Source organism: Coregonus lavaretus (genome assembly GCF_964263955.1).
Source record: "Coregonus lavaretus genome assembly, chromosome: 12".
Classification (NCBI taxonomy): Eukaryota; Metazoa; Chordata; class Actinopteri; order Salmoniformes; family Salmonidae; genus Coregonus; species Coregonus lavaretus.
In genome coordinates, this window is record NC_139999.1 from 25,011,106 (window position 1) to 25,031,539 (window position 20,434).

A 20,434-nucleotide genomic window follows, 5' to 3' on the forward strand; every position below is an offset into this window, starting at 1 on the left:
CTATCAGCAATGGTCGGTAAATTTGCGCCCCCTTGCTGCAAGCGTCTGACCAGTAGGCTATATATATATATAACCATGTTATTACAATATAATACTTGGCTCATGCCTCCACCAAATTGTAATAACCCCATAAAATGTATAATTTCAATTAAATACATTAAGGACGATGGCCTTAACACAGAACTACCCTATCTAGTTATTCAACAAAACGAAGTAACACTTTTCGGAGATATATGTCGGAACGTCGTCATAGGGGTGCAAGTTTAAACCAATAGAAGCTCAGGGATAGAAACTGGCCTCCTCCTCACACACATTGAGGCTCACACACCTCCATGGGCCGAACTAAACTCTTGCGTCAGCCAATCACTCTAGTCGGGCTGGAGGAAATATATTCACCGGTTTATTTCCCCAAAGTGCAGACAGTCTGTACTCGAAGAACGAAATACTTCAACAATCCAAGAAAACTTTGAGGCATTATGAATCTGAAGTTTTGAGCTCATTACAGAAATTACACTGGGGGAATAAACACGATGAACTGAGGACAATTTGGAAACAAAGAATTACGCTGAAAATAAAGAAGAAGAACAAATAAGAAGATAATATAGATTATGACATTTTGTATCATTGTCATCTTAAAAATGAGACACGTCGTCTGAGACAAAAAAAATACCCGCGGAAGTTACCCAAACTTGACATTTCAAGATTGCCAGCGATAATATCGACAAGCCACACAGCGGCAATGGATTCAGGCGGCAAGGTAGGCTAATTGTATGAGTGAGGCTAACGACTAGTTAGCAGTGTTCTTAGAAACCAATTTACAAAACTGTGTGTTTGTGTGTGTGTATGTGTGTCTGTGTCTCTCTGAGAGAAAGAGAGAAATGGTAGCTAGCTAGCTTCCCAGTTAAATGGAAAACTGGTTAGGTTAGCTTGAGACTCTCAAGCTGCCTAGCTGTGTTAATGTCAATGGGTTCAGAATAGTAAGTTTTTTTTTTCAAGAAGTTACACTGGCTAGCCCACCATTTAATTGTTTAATTCAATTGAAACTTAAAACGTGTTTGCTGTGCTGCTCACCATCATCTTTGGACGCAGTCGGATATGCGGCTGCTGGGGAAATGCAGAAGGAGCGCGAGCATTATGTCAGATCGTGGGGTAGGCCTACTACGTTCATGGGCACTGATTGGCATAATGACTGTATCTGGTGTACTAATCAATTTATAAAGTAGTGAATTAAACTAAACTAAATGAAGAGCATGATGTCATTACTCACAGGAAGGCAGCACATTAATGTATAGATTGAGATTATCTGTTTTATCACAGCATATGAGGTCTTCACTTCATTTTTGTTCTTTGCACTTTGCATTTGATGTAACATCTGCTTATTGTTGTTTAACAGTAGTAAAAGGAAGAGAGTGAGACATGACTCATCTGGTCTCTGATATGGCTGACTTACCACTGACTGCTGATGCAGTGTGGTTAGCTACCCCCTGACAACTTTAAAGTCACTTCTCCCAGCCCTTGCTTAGAGTTTACTTGTGGTTGACATGGTAAACATGTTTATTGTTATTTGTCTGTAACCCCTTTTTTGGTTAGGCAGAGCCTTGTGATTTCCTGGCGCTCAACTGGAACACAATTAAAGCGACCCCTTCCCAGCCATTCCCATTAGCTAGTGTTTTGCTTTAGTCAGGCAGCTTGAGCTTTGAGCTTGCGGCCAGGATAATACCGCACTGAGCATGTCTACTTGTTTATAATCAGCATCTCGTGGTTGGGCATTGCATACTTGCTTGTGTTTATGATCCCTGGGTGTGTGCAGCACAGCTGGGCAGGGAGGGGGCAGTCAGCGTGTGGGTAGAACCAGGGGTTGGTGACACAAGGTGTGGCTAAAAATCAACAGCCAAAATGCCAATGAGCTGTCCCCAGCCATGGTTCAATCATGTGTGCATAACATTGTAATAAGCATTTGTCCATACTCACCTCTGAGCTCACATCAATGATATTCTGGTTCATATGTCTGCAAGGTAAAGCAGGCGACTTTTTGGCACGAGGATAAATGCCCTCATTGACAGTCTAGAGCTTTCCAGGGAAATCATTGTATTGCATTGTACATAGGGCTGTGAAGTTCAATGAATTTTGGATGACTGTGTTTGGCCAGCCAAATGACCGCGGTCTTCGTAATAACCATTTGAATAGCACATTTTCAAATTTCCTCCGCTCCTGACTGCATGCGCTGCCATAGAAAATTATTTGAATAGAAGAGCAGGCATCCTCATTCAAATCAATGATGGCATAATGAGTGGACTGGTGGCCATTGCGAGTGTAACCAGGAGTTTACCAGTCAAATTGCCAGGGTTAGAGGTTCCAAGCCCATTCTATTCATCGTTTGCTACAACACCTTGCTTGTTTTAGCAAGGGGCAACAAAGTTTCATTACATCGTTAAGAGTCCATGGTATCGCAGAAACGGACTCAACCGTACAAATGCCCGGCCGTCCTGTCAGTTTTCTTTAAACAGTTATTTTATTTTCATGACAGTCTTCATCCATAAACGTCGGCTACACAGTAATTGTGCCAGCCCTAATTTGACTTTTTATTCTCATCCAGAGTGACTTACAGTAGTGAGTGTGTACATTTTCATACTGGTCCCCCGTGGGAATTGAACCCACAACCCTGGCATTGCAAGCGCCATACTCTACCAACTGAACCACACGGGACCATTGCTGAGACATTGCCCTCTAAGCCTCACTTTGATACACCTGTTCAGATAGACACCTCCCCTGCTTGACTGCTCACCCAGTGGGTTTTTAACTTCTCCCAACCTCTCCAAAACAAAATACTGTCTAGCCTCTTTGTTCCATTTATAGACTGGATAACAAGCATTAATCTAATACGGCTTTTTCCCTCCGACACAAAGCCTTCCGATCAAAACATGACTGAATTCATAGGCAGTTTGGGCACAAGTTATGCTTTGTTTTAGTTCAGCGGAAGCCTATTTTTTTCTTGGGTAAGATACCAGGTAATTGTGGCAAGCATACAGTTGACCCGGTCTGTGGTGAGTGGAATAACTCTAAGAAGCAATTAGATTTTTGACTGAGCGGACAGTTCTGGTTTTTGATTAAACCCAAAGTCGGCATTCAGTTCCTTCCTTCTAAAGACTTAATTCCGCTCAATCTACTGGCTTCCTCCACTCACTTTATTTCCCTCTGCATGACTGCCCCGTCAGTATGCCCTTTCATTATAAGTGTCAGTGTGTTCTAATGAGGCCTAATGACTTTTTCTATAAAAGATGGGATTAAGAGATCTGGGAATGCTGTAATTGAAACAGGCACAAACAGGGCCTAATTCATTTCCTCAAAAAAGTGGAAGGCATTGTACACACTGTACTGACCTCTGTTAATCGCTATTCATGTGAAGGAGAGTTTGGTTAAATCTGTAAAGCTGTAGTGTACTGTACAGGCACATTTGCTTGTTCTCCTTAGAGCTGTACTGTATCTGAGATTGTGTCAGGTTTGAACAAACACTTGCACCAGATATCAGTGGGAAATTAGATGGATCAGAAATACACACGTATGGAAACATTTTGTTTGTATCAGACAGTCTTTATTTTATTACATTTAGTTTTACAGGGACAGTGCAATTAATCCACATTACTGTAAATGTGCCAGTTTTTGCCAGCCGCCTAATTTTCAACTGCATGCCTACCACCTAATCGATCCATTGACCTCTATGTTTTAGACCATGTTATGGACCACAGACTTGTTCCTGTTCACTCAATGAATGACTAAAGGAGGCAGTCAGGATACACAGGAGGGGCCCTGTGCTGTGAGGCAGGTTAGGGAGGAGGATGAGGGAGTGATATTAGGTTCCCCTGTGAAACCCGAGGCTGTCGAGGAGGTGACGTTTGCAGGGACGTGAGGCTGGCGGCGTAGCCATCACTGAGAGCCAGAGACGAGTTGAGGGTGTGGGGAACTGGGAGCTGTGGCACAGCCAGCCATGGCTTCTGCTTTCTGAACAGAACTAGGCCTACTGTAAACCTCAGAGGTTTGGTTTAGAGAAGGCCCCTAACCTTACAGTACCTGAGGGTGATTCACATTATATCTGTATGTACTGTAGTCACTCACAGACTGTCACTGTAGTATGGCTTTGCTTATCAATATGATACAGTGTGTCCCAGCAGTAGTTTTAGCAGAGGCTGAGGTGTTTGAAGAGAGGGACCACTGACACTTCTAGATTACGGAGAAAGGTTATACAATTCACTGGAACTGGATGACTAATGCATTATACTGTCGGTGTCACTTATAGGGAAGATGTGGCTGTAAACATTTCACAGCAGGAAGTAATTCTGTTTCACTAGACATCCTCCCAAAACCTGTGAGGTCAGTTTTAAGGCTTTGGTCACCAGACAAAGTGCTGATATGATGTGAACAAAGGTTCTGTCTTACATTGTGCCTAATTGGAATTGACTCTCACAATTCCACATACCTCTGTTATACAACTCTGGCCCAACCCCATTCACCATTGTCATTCGTCAGCACAGTATACAGTGTTTCCTTGTTGGACTGCTTGTTGATCACATAAAGTCGATTTTAATTGACCTAACTACCTCCAATATAACCCATGGACTGTGTTGAGTAAACTGTTGCTCAAGGGACAGGCCTTATGATCACTTTAGATGTTTGCTCAAGCCCAGACTCTCTCATACATCAATGTGAAGAGATTTTACTGTTGATGCATTAGGCTAGATGAGGCAGGTCTGAAATGTAAAAATCCACTATAATCATGCAAAAGCCTTATTTGGAGAAAGATTATTGTTGTTTTTTTGTTCCATTTTACATCAGAATATTACATTTCTATTGATCCGAGGTAGATGTGAATCAAATTGTAGGCTACATTTGAGACATTTATCTTTTGTGTTAGTACTAACTTAAAAAGTGAGAAATAATCCCTTTTCCGCTAACTAGGCCTAAAGCAACCATCACCAGTACTACAGCCCACTCACTGTGACTGGGCTAAAATTCACAGACTCACTCCTGAGAAGGAGGAGATTGATTTGCATGGAAGTTTATCTTTGGGGGGAATGTAAACATGGCTGGTGGCACCAACTGTTTAATAACAATGGTGTTTGTTTAAAGGGCCAGTGTCTTTAAGGCTGTGATAACCATCTCAGAGCTGGAGGGCGTGACTTCATCGTTTCCAAGGTGAATGATACGTGACCATCCCCTTTCAGAAAGAATACACTGGAATGTTTTCTGATAGCATATCATAGAACACAAGATCTACCCTGATGGTGTGTGTTTACATCCTGTGCTAGGGCTGCTTATAACAACCCAGCCATGGACTCGTTGAACCCCAGCGACTCGTCGCTTGTGTGAAACTTTATTGGTTAAGCTGCTACTGTTTCAGATCTGCGCTTACCCCACCTCACTTTCAGACCTGCCCTTTTTTGGTCTCTATTACTGAGCTATACTGAGCATGCTGTAGTGAGTGTTTCCAAACACTCAGCCCACTTTGTAGCTCCCACCCTCTTCAAGAATCTCATAATTCACAAAAATGGAATGCCTACCCTGTTGTTTAGAATAGCCTTGAGCACTTGTTCTCAACATATATTTTAGGGGAGGTAGGCCTAGTTCATTAGTGCCCTTTAAAGCAGCCTTTAAAAAAAAGAGGATCCTTAAATAAACTATTTCCCCCTGTCAGATAGTCCCATGTCAGATAGTCCTGTGTAGCTCAGTTGGTAGAGCATGGCGCTTGCAACGCCAGTGTTGTGGGTTTGATTCCCACGAGGGACCAGTATGAAAAAATGTATGAAAATGTATTCACTCACTGTAAGTTGCTCTGCATAAGAGTGTCTGCTAAAGGATTAACATGTAGATAGTCCTCTTGGGGGGCCTAGTTTAACCCATGAATAGGAAGCACATATAGGCTATCATTCATGTAGTTGAGGGCTTTTTGTGGCAATGTGTCATAGCCTACTGTATATTTTCCCTTGCAGAAATCAATTTAGGGATGGTTCACTTTCTCACACATTTTACAGACATTTAGGACCTTGTCATAACTACACTGGCTTTTAGTTTAGAATCCCAATGTAGTCACAACATGAGTAATAAAGAGGATCTCATAGCATAGCAACTGGTGTAAAGCATTAAGGCTAATTCTCATGTCAGAAAAGCCATGTCACTATCAAAACATCACCACAGATACAGACAACTCCTAAACAGTGGAAAACTTCCAATACCAGTGGCCCACATACCTCTTCTCCACACGATTGTAACCAACAAAAGAACGAAATCCCAATATGCCTATAATACTGACAATATGGCACAGACACACTGCCGTTGCGATGAAATGTGAAAGTTGCATAATGGCTCGCCTAAAAAGGATTGTGTGTTAACTTGATGGCATGAGGAAAATATCTGCCTTCCTTGGGGCTCCACTGGGATTAAGCCAATCAAATGATTTTAGAAATAACAGGAACACAGACATTGACTGAGGCTAGATCTCCCCTCCCCTGAGAGGGTTGGGTGTGGACACATGGTCCTAATGCACAATATTTAGGCCTACAATCAACCACCTGAAGTGGACAGTTTTAGGATGAACTCCCCCTCCTCTGTGCTTGGCCTGAGGCTAGGTTGCCTTCTTGCAAGTTGTGTCACTATCACACACATTTGGGGCAGTACAACCACCTATTGTGCAAATAAGGATACTACCCCATTCTACAGAAACTGCAGCTCAAGTTCTGCAAGTTTTTTGACATTTTGGAGGAGGAAGAAAAGTATTTAGGAACTAATCATTACCAGGCCCAAATTCCTTAGATTTGTGTGCAGTCAATCAACAACACAGGAGGTCCATACAAATGACATGAGTCATGATGGGACAATCAAGATGTTTTGTATGCCGTCGTCAGGTGTTGATAGTGAAATTACTTGACAAGCTAGTACAACAGGATAAAGTCAATGGATATTGTAAAACTAAATTGATTAACCCTTACAGTACAGTGCCTAGGGTTGCAAAATTCCAGGAACTTTCAATAAATTCCCTGGGTTTCCTGAAATCCCAGTTGGAGGATTAGCGGAATCAGGAGGGAATAAGCAGAAAATCCGTAATCCTCCAGCCAGGATTTCCAGAAAACCAGGAAATGTATTGAAAGTTCCCGGAATTTTGCAACCCTAACTGTGCCAAGGAGGTTCTCACTCAAAATATGCCTAAAGGCCTATCTAGCCTAGGTCTAAGCTATATGGAATGACAACAACTGGATAGTTTAGCCTACAGATTTGTTATCATAAAACAATAAGTCTGTCAACTCCAAGTACCTCCAAGCTGCTCTTTTCATGCTTTGATGCAGTACAGAGATTTGGAGAGTGGTGATTTCTAACGGACTTTCTCTCCTGTCTCTATGCAGCAAGTGACCTTCCAGTTGATGCTGACGGTGGGAGCAGCAGTGATTGGCTCGCTGCAGTTCGGTTACAACACGGGTGTCATCAACGCCCCTCAGAAGGTGAGTCTTGTCTTGTCTATATTTATCCCGTGTTCGCATCCTCCCCAACACCTTTTCCCAGACGGGACTGTCCCTGTGCCTGCCTTGGCCAGTCAAGATGTTCCCTGCAACACGTGAAAAGAAGGGGGCTAATAATATCTTAAGTATCTCGTCCAAGGCACTCTCCATTAAAGGGCCTCTGTGATGTGTAAAGGACTGTTTTCATGCCCCGAAAGGGCTTAGATTGTAGGTGAGGAGACAGCTAGGAGAGTGCTACTCACTTTGCTAAAGGGAACATCATTTAGGAGCTCTCAGTGAGACGTGTCTCCACAAATTAAATGAAGCTCCTTTCCATTGACTTAGACAAAATGTGTTTCTTTGACCCTACTCCTTCACTTTTCACATGAAAGTGTATCCCCTGAACAGTTTTGTACTGTAGGTGCTAAATCTATAGAATGGTTTTGTTTACTGAAAGCTCACAATATCCTGGGGATATTAGGTCTTGTGGTCCATAACAATCTTTCGGTTTAGGTGAAAGGGCTAATCCGCACAGTATTGCTCTTTGTCTGAACAAGCCATGTGGCAGCTCGGCTCATAGTTCCAGGTGCATTGTTGCCTGAATACATGGGACACCTGCCCTCTCCATTACTTTTGATATATGAGGGTCTCTGTGTGATCTACAGTCCCAGCTGTCTCCAGTCCTGATGTTCCTCTCTCAGGAGGCCACTTGTTGCTCCATTACACACACTCATTTGTCTGTCAGTATGTCATACCTATCAAGCGCTGCAATTGATGTTTAGGAGCCAGCACTGTTTTGTGAATAGAATAGTAGGCTACAGATGTCGGATCTTAATTTGAGCCAGTTTGCTACAGCAGAAAAATAATCCTGCTGTCACGCCCTGGCTCTGGGGACTCTTAAAGGTTGAGCCAGGGTGTGGATTTTTCTATGTTTAGTTTTTCTATGTTTTCGTTCTAGATCGTTTAGATCTATGTTGGCCAGGGTGGTTCCCAATCAGAGGCAGCTGTAGCTCGTTGTCTCTGATTGGGGACCATACTTAGGCAGCCTGTGTTGCACTAGTATTTGTGGGATTTTTTGTTAGGGTAAATCAAGTCTGACATTTCAAAGTGACAAAGACAATCTTTAGAAGCCTTTTTAAAACTCAAATACACTAAAAGTTTGCATTTCCTGCTGTTCAGGAAAATTCTCAGCAACAAAAGAGTGATCAAATTAAGATCCTACATCTGTACACAATAGGATAGAAAATAATAATTTGATACCTGTTTATTACAGACCGGTAGACATTCTGATTGGTTAAACGCATCAACAGTGAATAATTAAAATGTGATTGTAGGACCAGATGATCTAGTTCTCAGTATAAGCCTAGCTGAGCTGTAGAGGTGGGGTGCCCCCCCTGTAAGAGTGGTCAAGGGGGACGGTGGTGAGAAGGAGGTGGATATGTAGAGGTTTGCTGTCATTCAGACACTGGGCCAGTGTAAACCTGCCCTCCCCTCCCCAGTCTCAGCTGAGGTCCCAGTTACGTATACACACACATAAGCACACTGACACATGCTCAGTAATACCACACAATGCCACAGCTGTTTAGAAGCAACATACAGAGTGCAGGGAAGTGTTCACAGAAACGGTAGTATTGCTGAACATAGAGACACATCCAGATCATTTCACTGTACCGTTTACAACCTGTATCCTGTGCACGTGACCAATAAACTTTCATTTGATTTGATTTGAGATCCATGGTAAATGTGATAACAGCATGACTAATTACTGAGTGTATAAAACATAAGGAACACCGTCCTAATATTGAGTTGCACCCCCTTTTGCCCTCAGAATAGACTCAATTTGTTGGGGCATGGACTCTACAAGGTGTCGAAGGCGTTGACTCCACTGCTTCCCACAGTTGTGTCAAGTTGGCTGGATGTCCTTTGGGTGGTGGACCATTCTTGGTGCACACGGGAAACTGTTGAGTGTGAAAATCCCAGTGCGCCTGGCACCTACTACCATACCCCGTTCAAAGGCACTTAAATATTTTGTCTTGCCCATTCACCTTCTAAATGGCACACATACACAATCTATGTCTCAATTCTCATAAGGCTTAAAAATCCTTCTTTAACCTGTCTCCTCCACTTCATCTACACTGATTGAATAAGGGATCAAAGCTTTCACCTGGTCAGTCTATGTCGTGGAAAGAGTAGGTGTTCCTAATGTTTTGTACACTCAGTGTATATGGAGACCCTAAATGACCCCCAGCCCAATTCCCCCAATCTCCGTCTCTCTCTCCCTCTTTCTCTATGATAAGGGATGGAGTGAAGCTGGTGGTGTGATGCAGGCCCTCCGCTCTAAAGAGTGTAGCACTGATTAGATTAGGTGTCTCTCAATGGCCTTGGTCTGCTCCTCCACCCTGCCTACCGGCTCCAAATTGGGCACCTTGATGCACAGACAGACGGACCTGACTGCCTCCACACTGCCCAGCCAGGAGTCCACAGAGACAGTAACACTTTAATCAGGACAGGGCCACCGGTCATGAATTGACAGTGTTTTTCATTGTGGCCAGGTGCTTGCTAGGTCTTGAGTCAGACACCTGCCTATTCAGAGAAATCAAGGATATGAAATAAAGGGTAGCCTTGCCATTCTTTATCTGTAAGAATGTTTATTTTATGGAACTATATTGACAGTGTTGGGCTGGCTAGGCTGGGCTATATTAGATTTGTCATAACCTTCTTGCTGAATAATAAGGAGACTGTTCTGGGTCTGTATAATTTATACCCTATGCCATATCTTGAACAGCATACCCAACCTGACCTATAAAATACATTAACAGTTCTATATCAATCGTGCAGCATTATGTAAGTATTGGTAAAGAGTATATTGTATAATCTATCAGCAAAGCACATGACAGGAGCCAGCATTGATATTTGGGGGAGGGGGCAAGGCTCAGTGCCGAGTACTAGAGGTGCTAGATAGAGGTAGAGGGAGTCCTAGACATAAGACAGTTGTCAGAGTGCCACGGCAAAGACATGGGGGAGGGAACATTCCTCCCAGCCTGTCCTACTTAACTTCCATCACAAGCTGATCAGACATGTGTATGTTTGTCAACACTGAGTCACTGTGGGGGAAGGGGCTGAAACCCGACACCACGCTCTCCCACAAACATCCTCGTTGCTGGAAAACCTGAAATCCAATCCTCTACCTCCATCTACTGGCCATACACCAAAACAGCAGCCACCTGGCCAATGGCAATGAGGACAAGGAAACACTTTTTTTTACTGTCTCTTCAAGTAAAAAGGTAAATGAACCATTCACATACATTACTGTATGTCTATGGTACATTTGACTGTGATTTCTGTCAATGGCAGTGTTGTGAGCTGGTGTTGTTTTCTCTCCTGCTCTGCTAGGTTATTGAGATGTTCCTCAACAAAACATGGGTCGACCGCTACAATGAGCCCATCACCAAGACCTCCCTCACCACCCTGTGGTCCATCTCCGTCGCCATCTTCTCTGTTGGCGGCATCTTCGGCTCCTTCTCCGTGGGCCTGTTTGTCAACCGCTTTGGCAGGTAAATACGACACTTCACAATGTTTATTTACAACTGTGTTATGTGAGATAATATTACATGAAAGGCCTATGTACTGTATATGTATGGTATGTAAATGTCTGTGCAATAATTGGACTGTAATTGACATGACTATTTCTGTGTCTACAGGAGGAACTCCATGCTCATGGCCAACGTGCTGGCGTTTGTCTCCGCAGCTCTCATGGGCTTCTCTAAGATGGGTGACTCGTGGGAGATGCTGATCATCGGGCGCTTCGTGGTGGGCCTCTACTCCGGCCTCTCCACTGGCTTTGTGCCCATGTACGTGGGTGAGGTGGCCCCCACCGCCCTCCGAGGAGCCCTGGGCACCCTCCACCAGCTGGGCATCGTCATAGGCATCCTGATGGCACAGGTCAGTGCCAGTGGGCACAGGGATATCATATGGAGAATAATGGATCATATGTATGCTTTTCCAAAGGGATCTCTTTGAGAGCTGTGCTACATGATAATCTGATGTTGGTCTAACTATGTGTTGTGGTTCAGGTGTTTGGCATGGAGGCCTTAATGGGGAACGAATCTCATTGGCCCTTCCTGCTGGGCTTCACATTCATCCCAGCCCTGGTGCAGTGTGCACTGCTGCCCTTCTGCCCCGAGAGCCCCCGCTTCCTCCTCATCAACCGTAACGAGGAGAACAAGGCCAAGACTGGTGAGTAGAGTACATTTACACATAAACACACATTCATACACTTAATGTCATCAGTTCAGCCAATTTCAGTTCTGTCAGTTTGAATGAGTTGAAAATGATCTAAAATAAGGGCCATGTTTCAATAAAGTAGTTTAATTTCAATTCATTCCTCGAATTGTCTGAATTGACCTGGTATCGAGTGACCCAACCCTAGCAGACTGTAATGTAACCTCCTGTTCTCTCTCTGTCTCTGTCAGTCCTGAAGAAGCTGCGTGGGACCACAGACGTGAGTGCAGACATGCAGGAGATGAAGGAGGAGGCCAGGCAGATGATGAGGGAGAAGAAGGTGACCATCCTGGAGCTGTTCCGCTCGCCACTCTACCGTCAGCCCATCTTCATCGCTATCATGCTTCAGCTCTCCCAGCAGCTGTCTGGCATCAACGCTGTGAGTCACCTCTCATACACACTTCCCACCCCAAACACACACTCCATATACAGTGGCTTGCGAAAGTATTCACCCCGCTTGGCATTTTTCCTATTTTGTTGCCTTACAACCTGGAATTAAAATTGATTTTTTGGGGGTTTGTATCATTTGATCTACACAACATGCCTAGCACTTTCAAGACACAAAATATTTTTTGGGGTGAAACAAAAGAGAAATAAGAAAACTTGAGTGTGCATAACTATTCACCCCCCCAATGTCAATACTTTGTAGAGCCACCTTTTGCAGCAATTACAGTTGCAAGTCTCTTGGGGTATGTCTCTATAAGCTTGGCACATCTAGCCACTGGGATTTTTGCCCATTCTTCAAGGCAAAACTGCTCCAGCTCCTTCAAGTTGGATGGGTTCTGCAGGTGTACAGCAATCTTTAAGTCATACCACAGATTCTCAATTGGATTGAGGTCTGGGCTTTGACTAGGCCATTCCAAGACATTTAAATGTTTCCCCTTAAACCACTCGAGTGTTGCTTTAGCAGTATGCTTAGGGTCATTGTCCTGCTGGAAGGTGAACCTCCGTCCCAGTCTCAAATCTCTGGAAGACTGAAACAGGTTTCCCTCAAGAATTGCCCCGTATTTAGCGCCATCCATCATTCCTTCAATTCTGACCAGTTTCCCAGTCCCTGCCAATGAAAAACATCCCCACAGCATGATGCTGCCACCACCATGCTTCACTGTGGGGATGGTGTTCTCGGGGTGATGAGAGGTGTTGGGTTTGCACCAGACATAGCGTTTTCCTTGATGGCCAAAAAGCTCAATTTTAGTCTAATCTGACCAGAGTACCTTCTTCCATGTGTTTGGGGAGTCTCCCACATGCCTTTTGGCGAACATCAAACGTGTTTGCTTATTTCTTTCTTTAAACAATGGATTTTCTTCTGGCCACTCTTCCATAAAGACCAGCTCTGTGGAGTGTACGGCTTAAAGTGGTCCTATGGATAGACACTCCAAAATCCGCTGTGGAGCTTTGCAGCTCCTTAAGGGTTATCTTTGGTCTCTTTGTTGCCTCTCTGATTAATGCCCTTTTGCCTGGTCCGTGAATTTTGGTGGGCGGCCCTCTCTTGGCAGGTTTGTTGTGGTGCCATATTCTTTCAATTTTTTAATAATGGATATAATGGTGGGATGTTCAAAGATTCAGATATTTTTTTATAACCAAACCCTGATCTGTACTTCTCCACAACTTTGTCCCTGACCTGTTTGGAGAGCTCCTTGGTCTTCATGGTGCCGCTTGCTTGGTGGTGCCCCTTGCTTAGTGTTGTTGCAGACTCTGGGGCCTTTCAGAACAGGTGTATATATACTGAAATCCAAATAAAAATCCATTTAAATTACAGTTTGTAATGCAACAAAATACGAAAAACACCAAGGGGGATGAATACTTTTGCAAGGCACTGGACACAAACACATACAGCAGGGTTCCCCAATTTGGCCTGCGGGTGGTTTTATTTGGCCCCCCAAGTTTTGTATTTTTATTTTTTATTTGTTATTGTTCAACATAAAATACTATAAAAACACCAGGAATGTCTGTTCCCAAGTATTCCCACACATACAGTTGAAGTCGTATGTTTACATACACTTAGGTTGGAGTCATTAAAACTCGTTTTTCAACCTCTCCAAAAATGTATTGTTAACAGACTATAGTTTTGGCAACAAGTAATTTTTCCAACAATTGTTTACAGACAGATTATTTCACTTATAATTCACTGTATCACAATTCCAGTGGGTCAGAAGTTTACATACACTAAGTTGACTGTGCCTTTAAACAGCTTGGAAAATTCCAGAAAATGATGTCATGGCTTCTGATAGGCTAATTGACATCATTTGAGTCAATTGGAGGTGTACCTGTGGATGTATTTCAAGGCCTACCTTCAAACTCAGTGCCTCTTTGCTTGACATCATGGGAAAATCAAAAGGAATCAGCCAAGACCTCAGAAAAAATAATTGTAGACCTCCACAAGTCTGGTTCATCCTTGGGAGCAATTTCCAAACGCCTGAAGGTACCACGTTCATCTGTACAAACAATAGTACACAAGTATAAACACCATGGGACCACGCAGCCGTCATACCGCTCAGGAAGGAGACGCATTCTGTCTCCTAGAGATGAACATACTTTGGTGTGAAAAGTGCAAATCAATCCCAGAACAACAGCAAAGGACCTTGTGAATATGCTGGAGGAAACCGGTACAAAAGTATCTATATCCACAGTAAAACGAGTCCTATATCGACATAACCTGAAAGGCCGCTCAGCAAGGAAGAAGCCACTGCTCCAAAACTGCCATAAAAAAGCCAGACTACGGTTTGCAACTGCACATGGGGACAAAGATCGTACTTTTTGGAGAAATGTCCTCTGGTAGATGAAACAAAAATATAACTGTTTGGCCATAATGACCATCGTTATGTTTAGAGGAAAAAGGGGGATGCTTGCAAGCCGAAGAACACCATCCCAACCGTGAAGCACAGGGGTGGCAGCATCATGCTGTCGGGGTGCTTTGCTGCAGGAGGGACTGGTGCACTTCACAAAATATATGGCATCATAAGGAAGGAAAATTATGTGGATATATTGAAGCAACATCTCAAGACATCAGTCAGGAATTTAAAGCTTTGTCGCAAATGGGTCTTCCAAATGGACAATGACCCCAAGCATACTTCCAAAGTTGTGGCAAAATGGCTTAAGGACAACAAAGTCAAGGTATTGGAGTGGCCATCACAAAGCCCTGACCTCAATCCTATAGAAAATGTGTGGGCAGAACTGAAAAGGCGTGTGCGAGCAAGGAGGCCTACAAACCTGACTCAGTTACACCAGCTCTGTCAGGATGAATGGGCCAAAATTCACCCAACTTATTGTGGGAAGCTTGTGGAAGGCTACCCGACACGTTTGACCCAAGTTAAACAATTTAAATGCTACCAAATACTAATTGAGTTTATGTAAACTTCTGACCCACTGGGAATGTGATGAAATAAATTAAAGCTTAAATAAATAATTCTCTCTACTATTATTCTGACATTTCACATTCTTAAAATAAAGTGGTGATCCTAACTGACCTAAGACAGGGAATTTTTTACTAGGATTAAATGTCAGGAATTGTGAAAAACTGAGTTTAAATGTATTTGGCTAAGGTGTATGTAAACTTCCGACTGTAATAGAGAGACACTTGATCGGATACAACTGGTTTGAAGTGATTATGTTTTATTCAAATATTATATCTGTTTGGGCTTCTTGCGGTCAATTTGCAGTCTACAAATTATTTGTAATTATGTTCCGGCCCACCAACCATCGCTCAAGAAAAAAACGGCCCGTGGCTGAATCTAGTTGATGATCCCTGACATACAGTATACTACCTATTTTGAAACTCTAAACTGTGCTGTTGGTGTCCTGCAGGTTTTCTACTACTCTACCCGTATCTTTGAGAAGGCCGGAGTTGCTCAGCCTGTTTATGCTACAATTGGTGCCGGCGTGGTCAACACAGCCTTCACTGTGGTGTCGGTGAGTAACTGTGGCAGATGTGTATGTGTCGTTTATGGTGCACATCATGCACCACATTAGTGGTTGGACAGTAACTCAACCCTCACCCCTCTCCTCAGCTGTTTGTGGTGGAGCGTGCCGGACGCAGGTCTCTCCACTTGCTGGGGCTGATGGGAATGGCAGGCGCTGCTGTTCTGATGACCGTCGCTCTGGCTCTGCTGGTACGTAGACTAACTACAGCACACTTCACAAAATGCTAGCAGCTCTCATAAGGAATGAATGAGGAAAAACACTTGGTTTATTGATACATGTCCTTGTAAATATAATATGTTGAATGAATACCAGTAGTTTAACCCCCTGCTGTCTGTTTGTCCTCCATCAGGACCAGCTGCCGTGGATGTCCTACGTGAGCATCGTGGCCATCTTTGCCTTCGTGGCATTCTTTGAGATCGGCCCGGGTCCCATCCCCTGGTTCATCGTGGCTGAGCTGTTCTCCCAAGGACCCCGGCCCTCGGCCTTCGCTGTGGCTGGCTTTTCTAACTGGACCGCCAACTTCATAGTGGGCATGGCCTTCCAGTATGTAGAGGTAAGCACTGAGCACAGCCTTGTTAGTCACTGATGCTCAACATGGTAGATGTTGTAGACATACTCATCTTGATTAGGGTTGCAAAGCTACCCGTATTTTACGAAAGTTACCGTAATCTTCAGTAATTTTGGTAATTAACAGAAAATTGATGGCAATCTATTATAAATGTGGTAATTTATACTTTAATAAATGTTTAAAAATGTATTCATATATAGTATGAATTTTTCATATTTGTGTCCATGAGTGTCTAGGACATAGACCCTATGGTTCAAGAGAAAATAGCCTAATTACTGAAAAAAGCATCTAATCAACAATGGCATTATTTTCCATTAACTCTGCAACTCTTCCAATTATTGGAAGTGTTCACAACTGCCACCAGTTAGATGCCAAAACACTGACAACAAATAGATGTTGACATAGTAAAATAAATAGAAGTGTATTAAAAATTAATAAAGGATGTTTGCTGAAACCCTCATATTAAACACCAATGTTATTCACTAAGTTGAAGATAATTTAGGATCATGTTTTACGGCTTTGTCATTCAATTTTTTATTTTTAAATCATCTTATTTAATTATTTCATATATTTGACCTGTGATAAGGCCGCACCAAGGGCCAGAGATAATGACAGACACCTTTTAAAAATCTGAAGTACCCAAAAGGGCCGCTAGATGTCTTGTGATAGATTACATAAAATCCTTGAAAGATACCAAAATGTGAGTAGTTTACTGGTAAACTTAGAACGTTTCCAGTAATATACCCACCCTTTGCAACCAGAATCTTGATATATGTGAACTGTTAGTTTGAAGACGTGTTTGTTTGGAGCCCACTGCTAAATTAACCTTCTCTTCTCCGTCTCACCCTACAGGAGTTGTGTGGCCCTTATGTCTTCGTCATCTTCACCATACTGCTGCTCAGCTTCTTCGTCTTCACCTACTTCAAGGTGCCTGAGACCAAGGGCCGGACGTTTGACGAGATCTCGGCTGGGTTCCGCCAGTCGGCTGGCACTGGGGGAGAGAAGCACTCGCCGGAGGAGCTCAACAGCCTGGGGGCTGACTCTCAGCTCTGAGCACCTGTCCCTCCCCTCTGCTCTCGTCCCACACCCCCTGATGAGGCCTGGCTATGAACCCCCCTTCACCACCCCAACCTGAAGGGACCAGAGGGGCTCACTCACTGACTGTGTGCAAACTGACTACTAAACTGACATACTGGCTGCCATCACATTTCAGGCATCTTCGCCAAACAGAGAACAGATGCCCCTCACCCCTCGCACAATCCCCTGTCTCAACGTCTGAAGCGCTCCTTCTCTTCTCATCACAACACAAACTTGGTGGAGGCAGGAACCTGGGTGTAAGGGGGTGGGTTGGAATGGTAGATAGTTAGAAGATGGTGGTCTTTTCAATTAACTTCACATTTTATATCAGAAAAACAGTAAATATCCTATGTTACTTTTACTTAATTTTTCTTACTTTGTCTGTTATCTTTCTCATTTTGTCGGTTTAGATATCTATGCTTACATTTCTTATGCAGGTCTCAATTCTTCTCATTGAAGACCCTCAAGGCATTGCATGCCATGTAAATATGTTTTTAGCAACTCTTTTAATCTCTGTCCGGATTTTTATTATTTTTGACAAATGTATTTCTTATGGAAAAAATTAATAAAATCATAAAGAGTAGTTTTTATTATGTTTATGTCATAGTGTAAAGACACTGTTACAAAAAAAAGCCAGCTGTTGTAAGTTACTGTATGCGTACATTTTATATTTCATTCCGAAGCAATACCCATGAGCATGAATTTTACACTATGATATCATGGGACTATTTGAGACATTTCTACTCTGACACTGGTGTTGTTAGTTTGAACTCATCTTCTTTTTCATATAGCAAACTATACTCATTTGAAAAGTGACATCAGCCTGTTTCACTGCAGGCTAATATGGGTGTAAAATATACCCAAATCTGAGTTACAACCCCCCCCACTAAAACTTAACTGAAGTCCCTCACAACTTCGAGTTTAAATGCCTGCTCCAAAACATGCAAAGAATACACTCCCAGTAGAGCCTTCTAGCAGTTCACAAGAATGTAAGTTGTTCTCTGATCTTGTGCCTTTGACAGAACAGGAGGCTTCCTTTCAAACAGTAACCACATTTAATGTGGCTTCCAACCGTACCAAGGTCTGCTTCATCCTGAAAGTGCTTTTAGACCCTTCGGGGTCAAACTCCCAACTAATGCTCCATGTTCCTTGAAAAGTGGTGACTTTCTTTTAGGGTGATTTTCGTTATTGTAACTCCACAATGCCTTTGGCATAGTTCAGCACTGTAGGGGCTGCTTTCTTGTCCAATTTAGTTTTGTGACGCATAGCTGACAATCCTGTATAGTTAGCTGATTCAGCTGACAGCATCTCTTGATGTAATGTTCCTGTCTGTGACTGCTGTGCCACTATAAGAAGTTTTCCATTCTTTAATAAAACGTTTTCTTTTTAGCAGCACTTTATCATCCACAATATTGGTTGTTTTGTCACTGAAAATCTTCCGTAATAGTAATTGGAGCATAGCTCAAAACATTTTACAAAATATGGAACCTTATGTTACTGATAAGAGACTGAAAAGCTAATGGCAGGATCAATGTAGGCACCAAGACTTGGCCATCCTTTAGATATGCCTGATTGAACTCCAACCTTGTGATGGAGAGCAAAATATGCACTTACGGACTGAAATCAAATGTACTTTGTGTGTATAGTTTGACAATTATATTTGGGCATTTTATAAACACATTTATAAACACAGGATATATGCATCAAACAGTTGTAGAAATCCATCACTGTACAGAATAATTTTCTAAAGAGGCCACAAGACTTATAATGTAAATACAATAGATAGTAAAGGACCCATATGTATAAAATATTTTATGTTAGTTACTACTTATAGAGGAATATGACTAGTATCAGTAGTTGTGCATCTATTTTTGTATAATAAACACACCTGCCTTTATTTGGTCTGATTTCCTGTCTGAATAAATATTGTATGAGATAACTATTAACACAATCTTACTTCAGCTTTGTACATTAACCATTGAAGGATATATACTATTTATTAGATGCCTAATTTATTAGTGTTGTTTTTATTTTCTCCACATTTTATTTTACAGAATGCATTTAATTTTTGTAAAAGCGCATGTGAAAATGAACCTCTAACAGAACGATCTACTGTAAAACAGTGCGCTATGGTGTCAATGTCCTGACGCTTCTATTTTCTTTTGTAAGTTGTGTGGTTGGATGTTTGAATCAATAAAACAAAACAAGCATACAGGAAAATGTCAATTAGCTGGGTTATTTATTTTCACAAGAATTGATTTCAGATTGTAATCAATGACTGCAGATGCTCTAAACACCTTCTACTTTTCTAATAATTGATTTGCCTTGCTGAGCTGATGAGACAGTGGATTAAGCAGTCAGGCATTTCAATATCATAGATTTAGCCGGTGGTAACTTGTGGAATAGACACTGACTGGAATGCAGTTTTAACCAATCAGCATCCAGAATTAGACCCACCCCCTTGGATAATATTTTTTATAAGCTTAGTAGGAGAGGATTCCTTATTGATTTATGAATGCCACCATGTTGTTGCCAGGGAAACAAAAGTGTCTCTTTCTATTAAAGAGTAGACGTGTGTGTGTGTGTGTCTGTGTGTGCGTATGCATGTGTGTGTGAGCGTGAATGTGCATCAGTGAGTGTGTATGTCTGGGTAAGTGGACAGATGATGTGATTCCCCCTGCATCAAAGGAAGCTTTGAAGATCACGAAGTCAGAGACAGCCTGATCCCAGGACACTGAACCCAAACTCTCTCCCCCCAAACACTCTCTCTCTCTCTCTCTCTCTCTCTCTGCCTCTTTATCTATTTCTCTCTGTCTCCCTCTCTCTATTACTCTCTCTCTAAAAGAGATTCAGACATAGAAAAAATAGGGGTGCACTTTCCCCTCACACATGGGGACCACACAAGACAGTATACTCTGAATGACCCCTATCTAACCGGTGAATACACTGACCATACGGTTGGGACTTTATGGCCATGGAGTCTCACCACTCTCTCATGGTTTATTCATAATGCTGGATATGAAACGTTCAGTGCATCTTTTAATCTGATACATACACAGTGTACAAAACACTTTCCTAATATTGAGTTGCACCCCCTTTTGCC

At 42.6% G+C, this 20,434-nt stretch overlaps 1 protein-coding gene across 1 annotated transcript; it reads left to right on the forward strand.

The window, feature by feature from the left end:
- Window positions 1–306: 306 nt before the first annotated feature.
- LOC311138181 (solute carrier family 2, facilitated glucose transporter member 1-like) lies at window positions 307–19,229 on the forward strand. The gene is made up of 10 exons (XM_084172850.1): window positions 307–757; window positions 7,392–7,487; window positions 10,878–11,038; window positions 11,186–11,426; window positions 11,558–11,720; window positions 11,957–12,144; window positions 15,570–15,674; window positions 15,773–15,874; window positions 16,036–16,239; window positions 17,107–19,229. Exons 1-10 carry the CDS (start codon window positions 740–742, stop codon window positions 17,305–17,307), a joined length of 1,479 nt encoding a protein of 492 aa, XP_084028976.1. The 5' UTR covers window positions 307–739; the 3' UTR covers window positions 17,308–19,229.
- The last annotated feature ends 1,205 nt before the right edge of the window (window positions 19,230–20,434 follow it).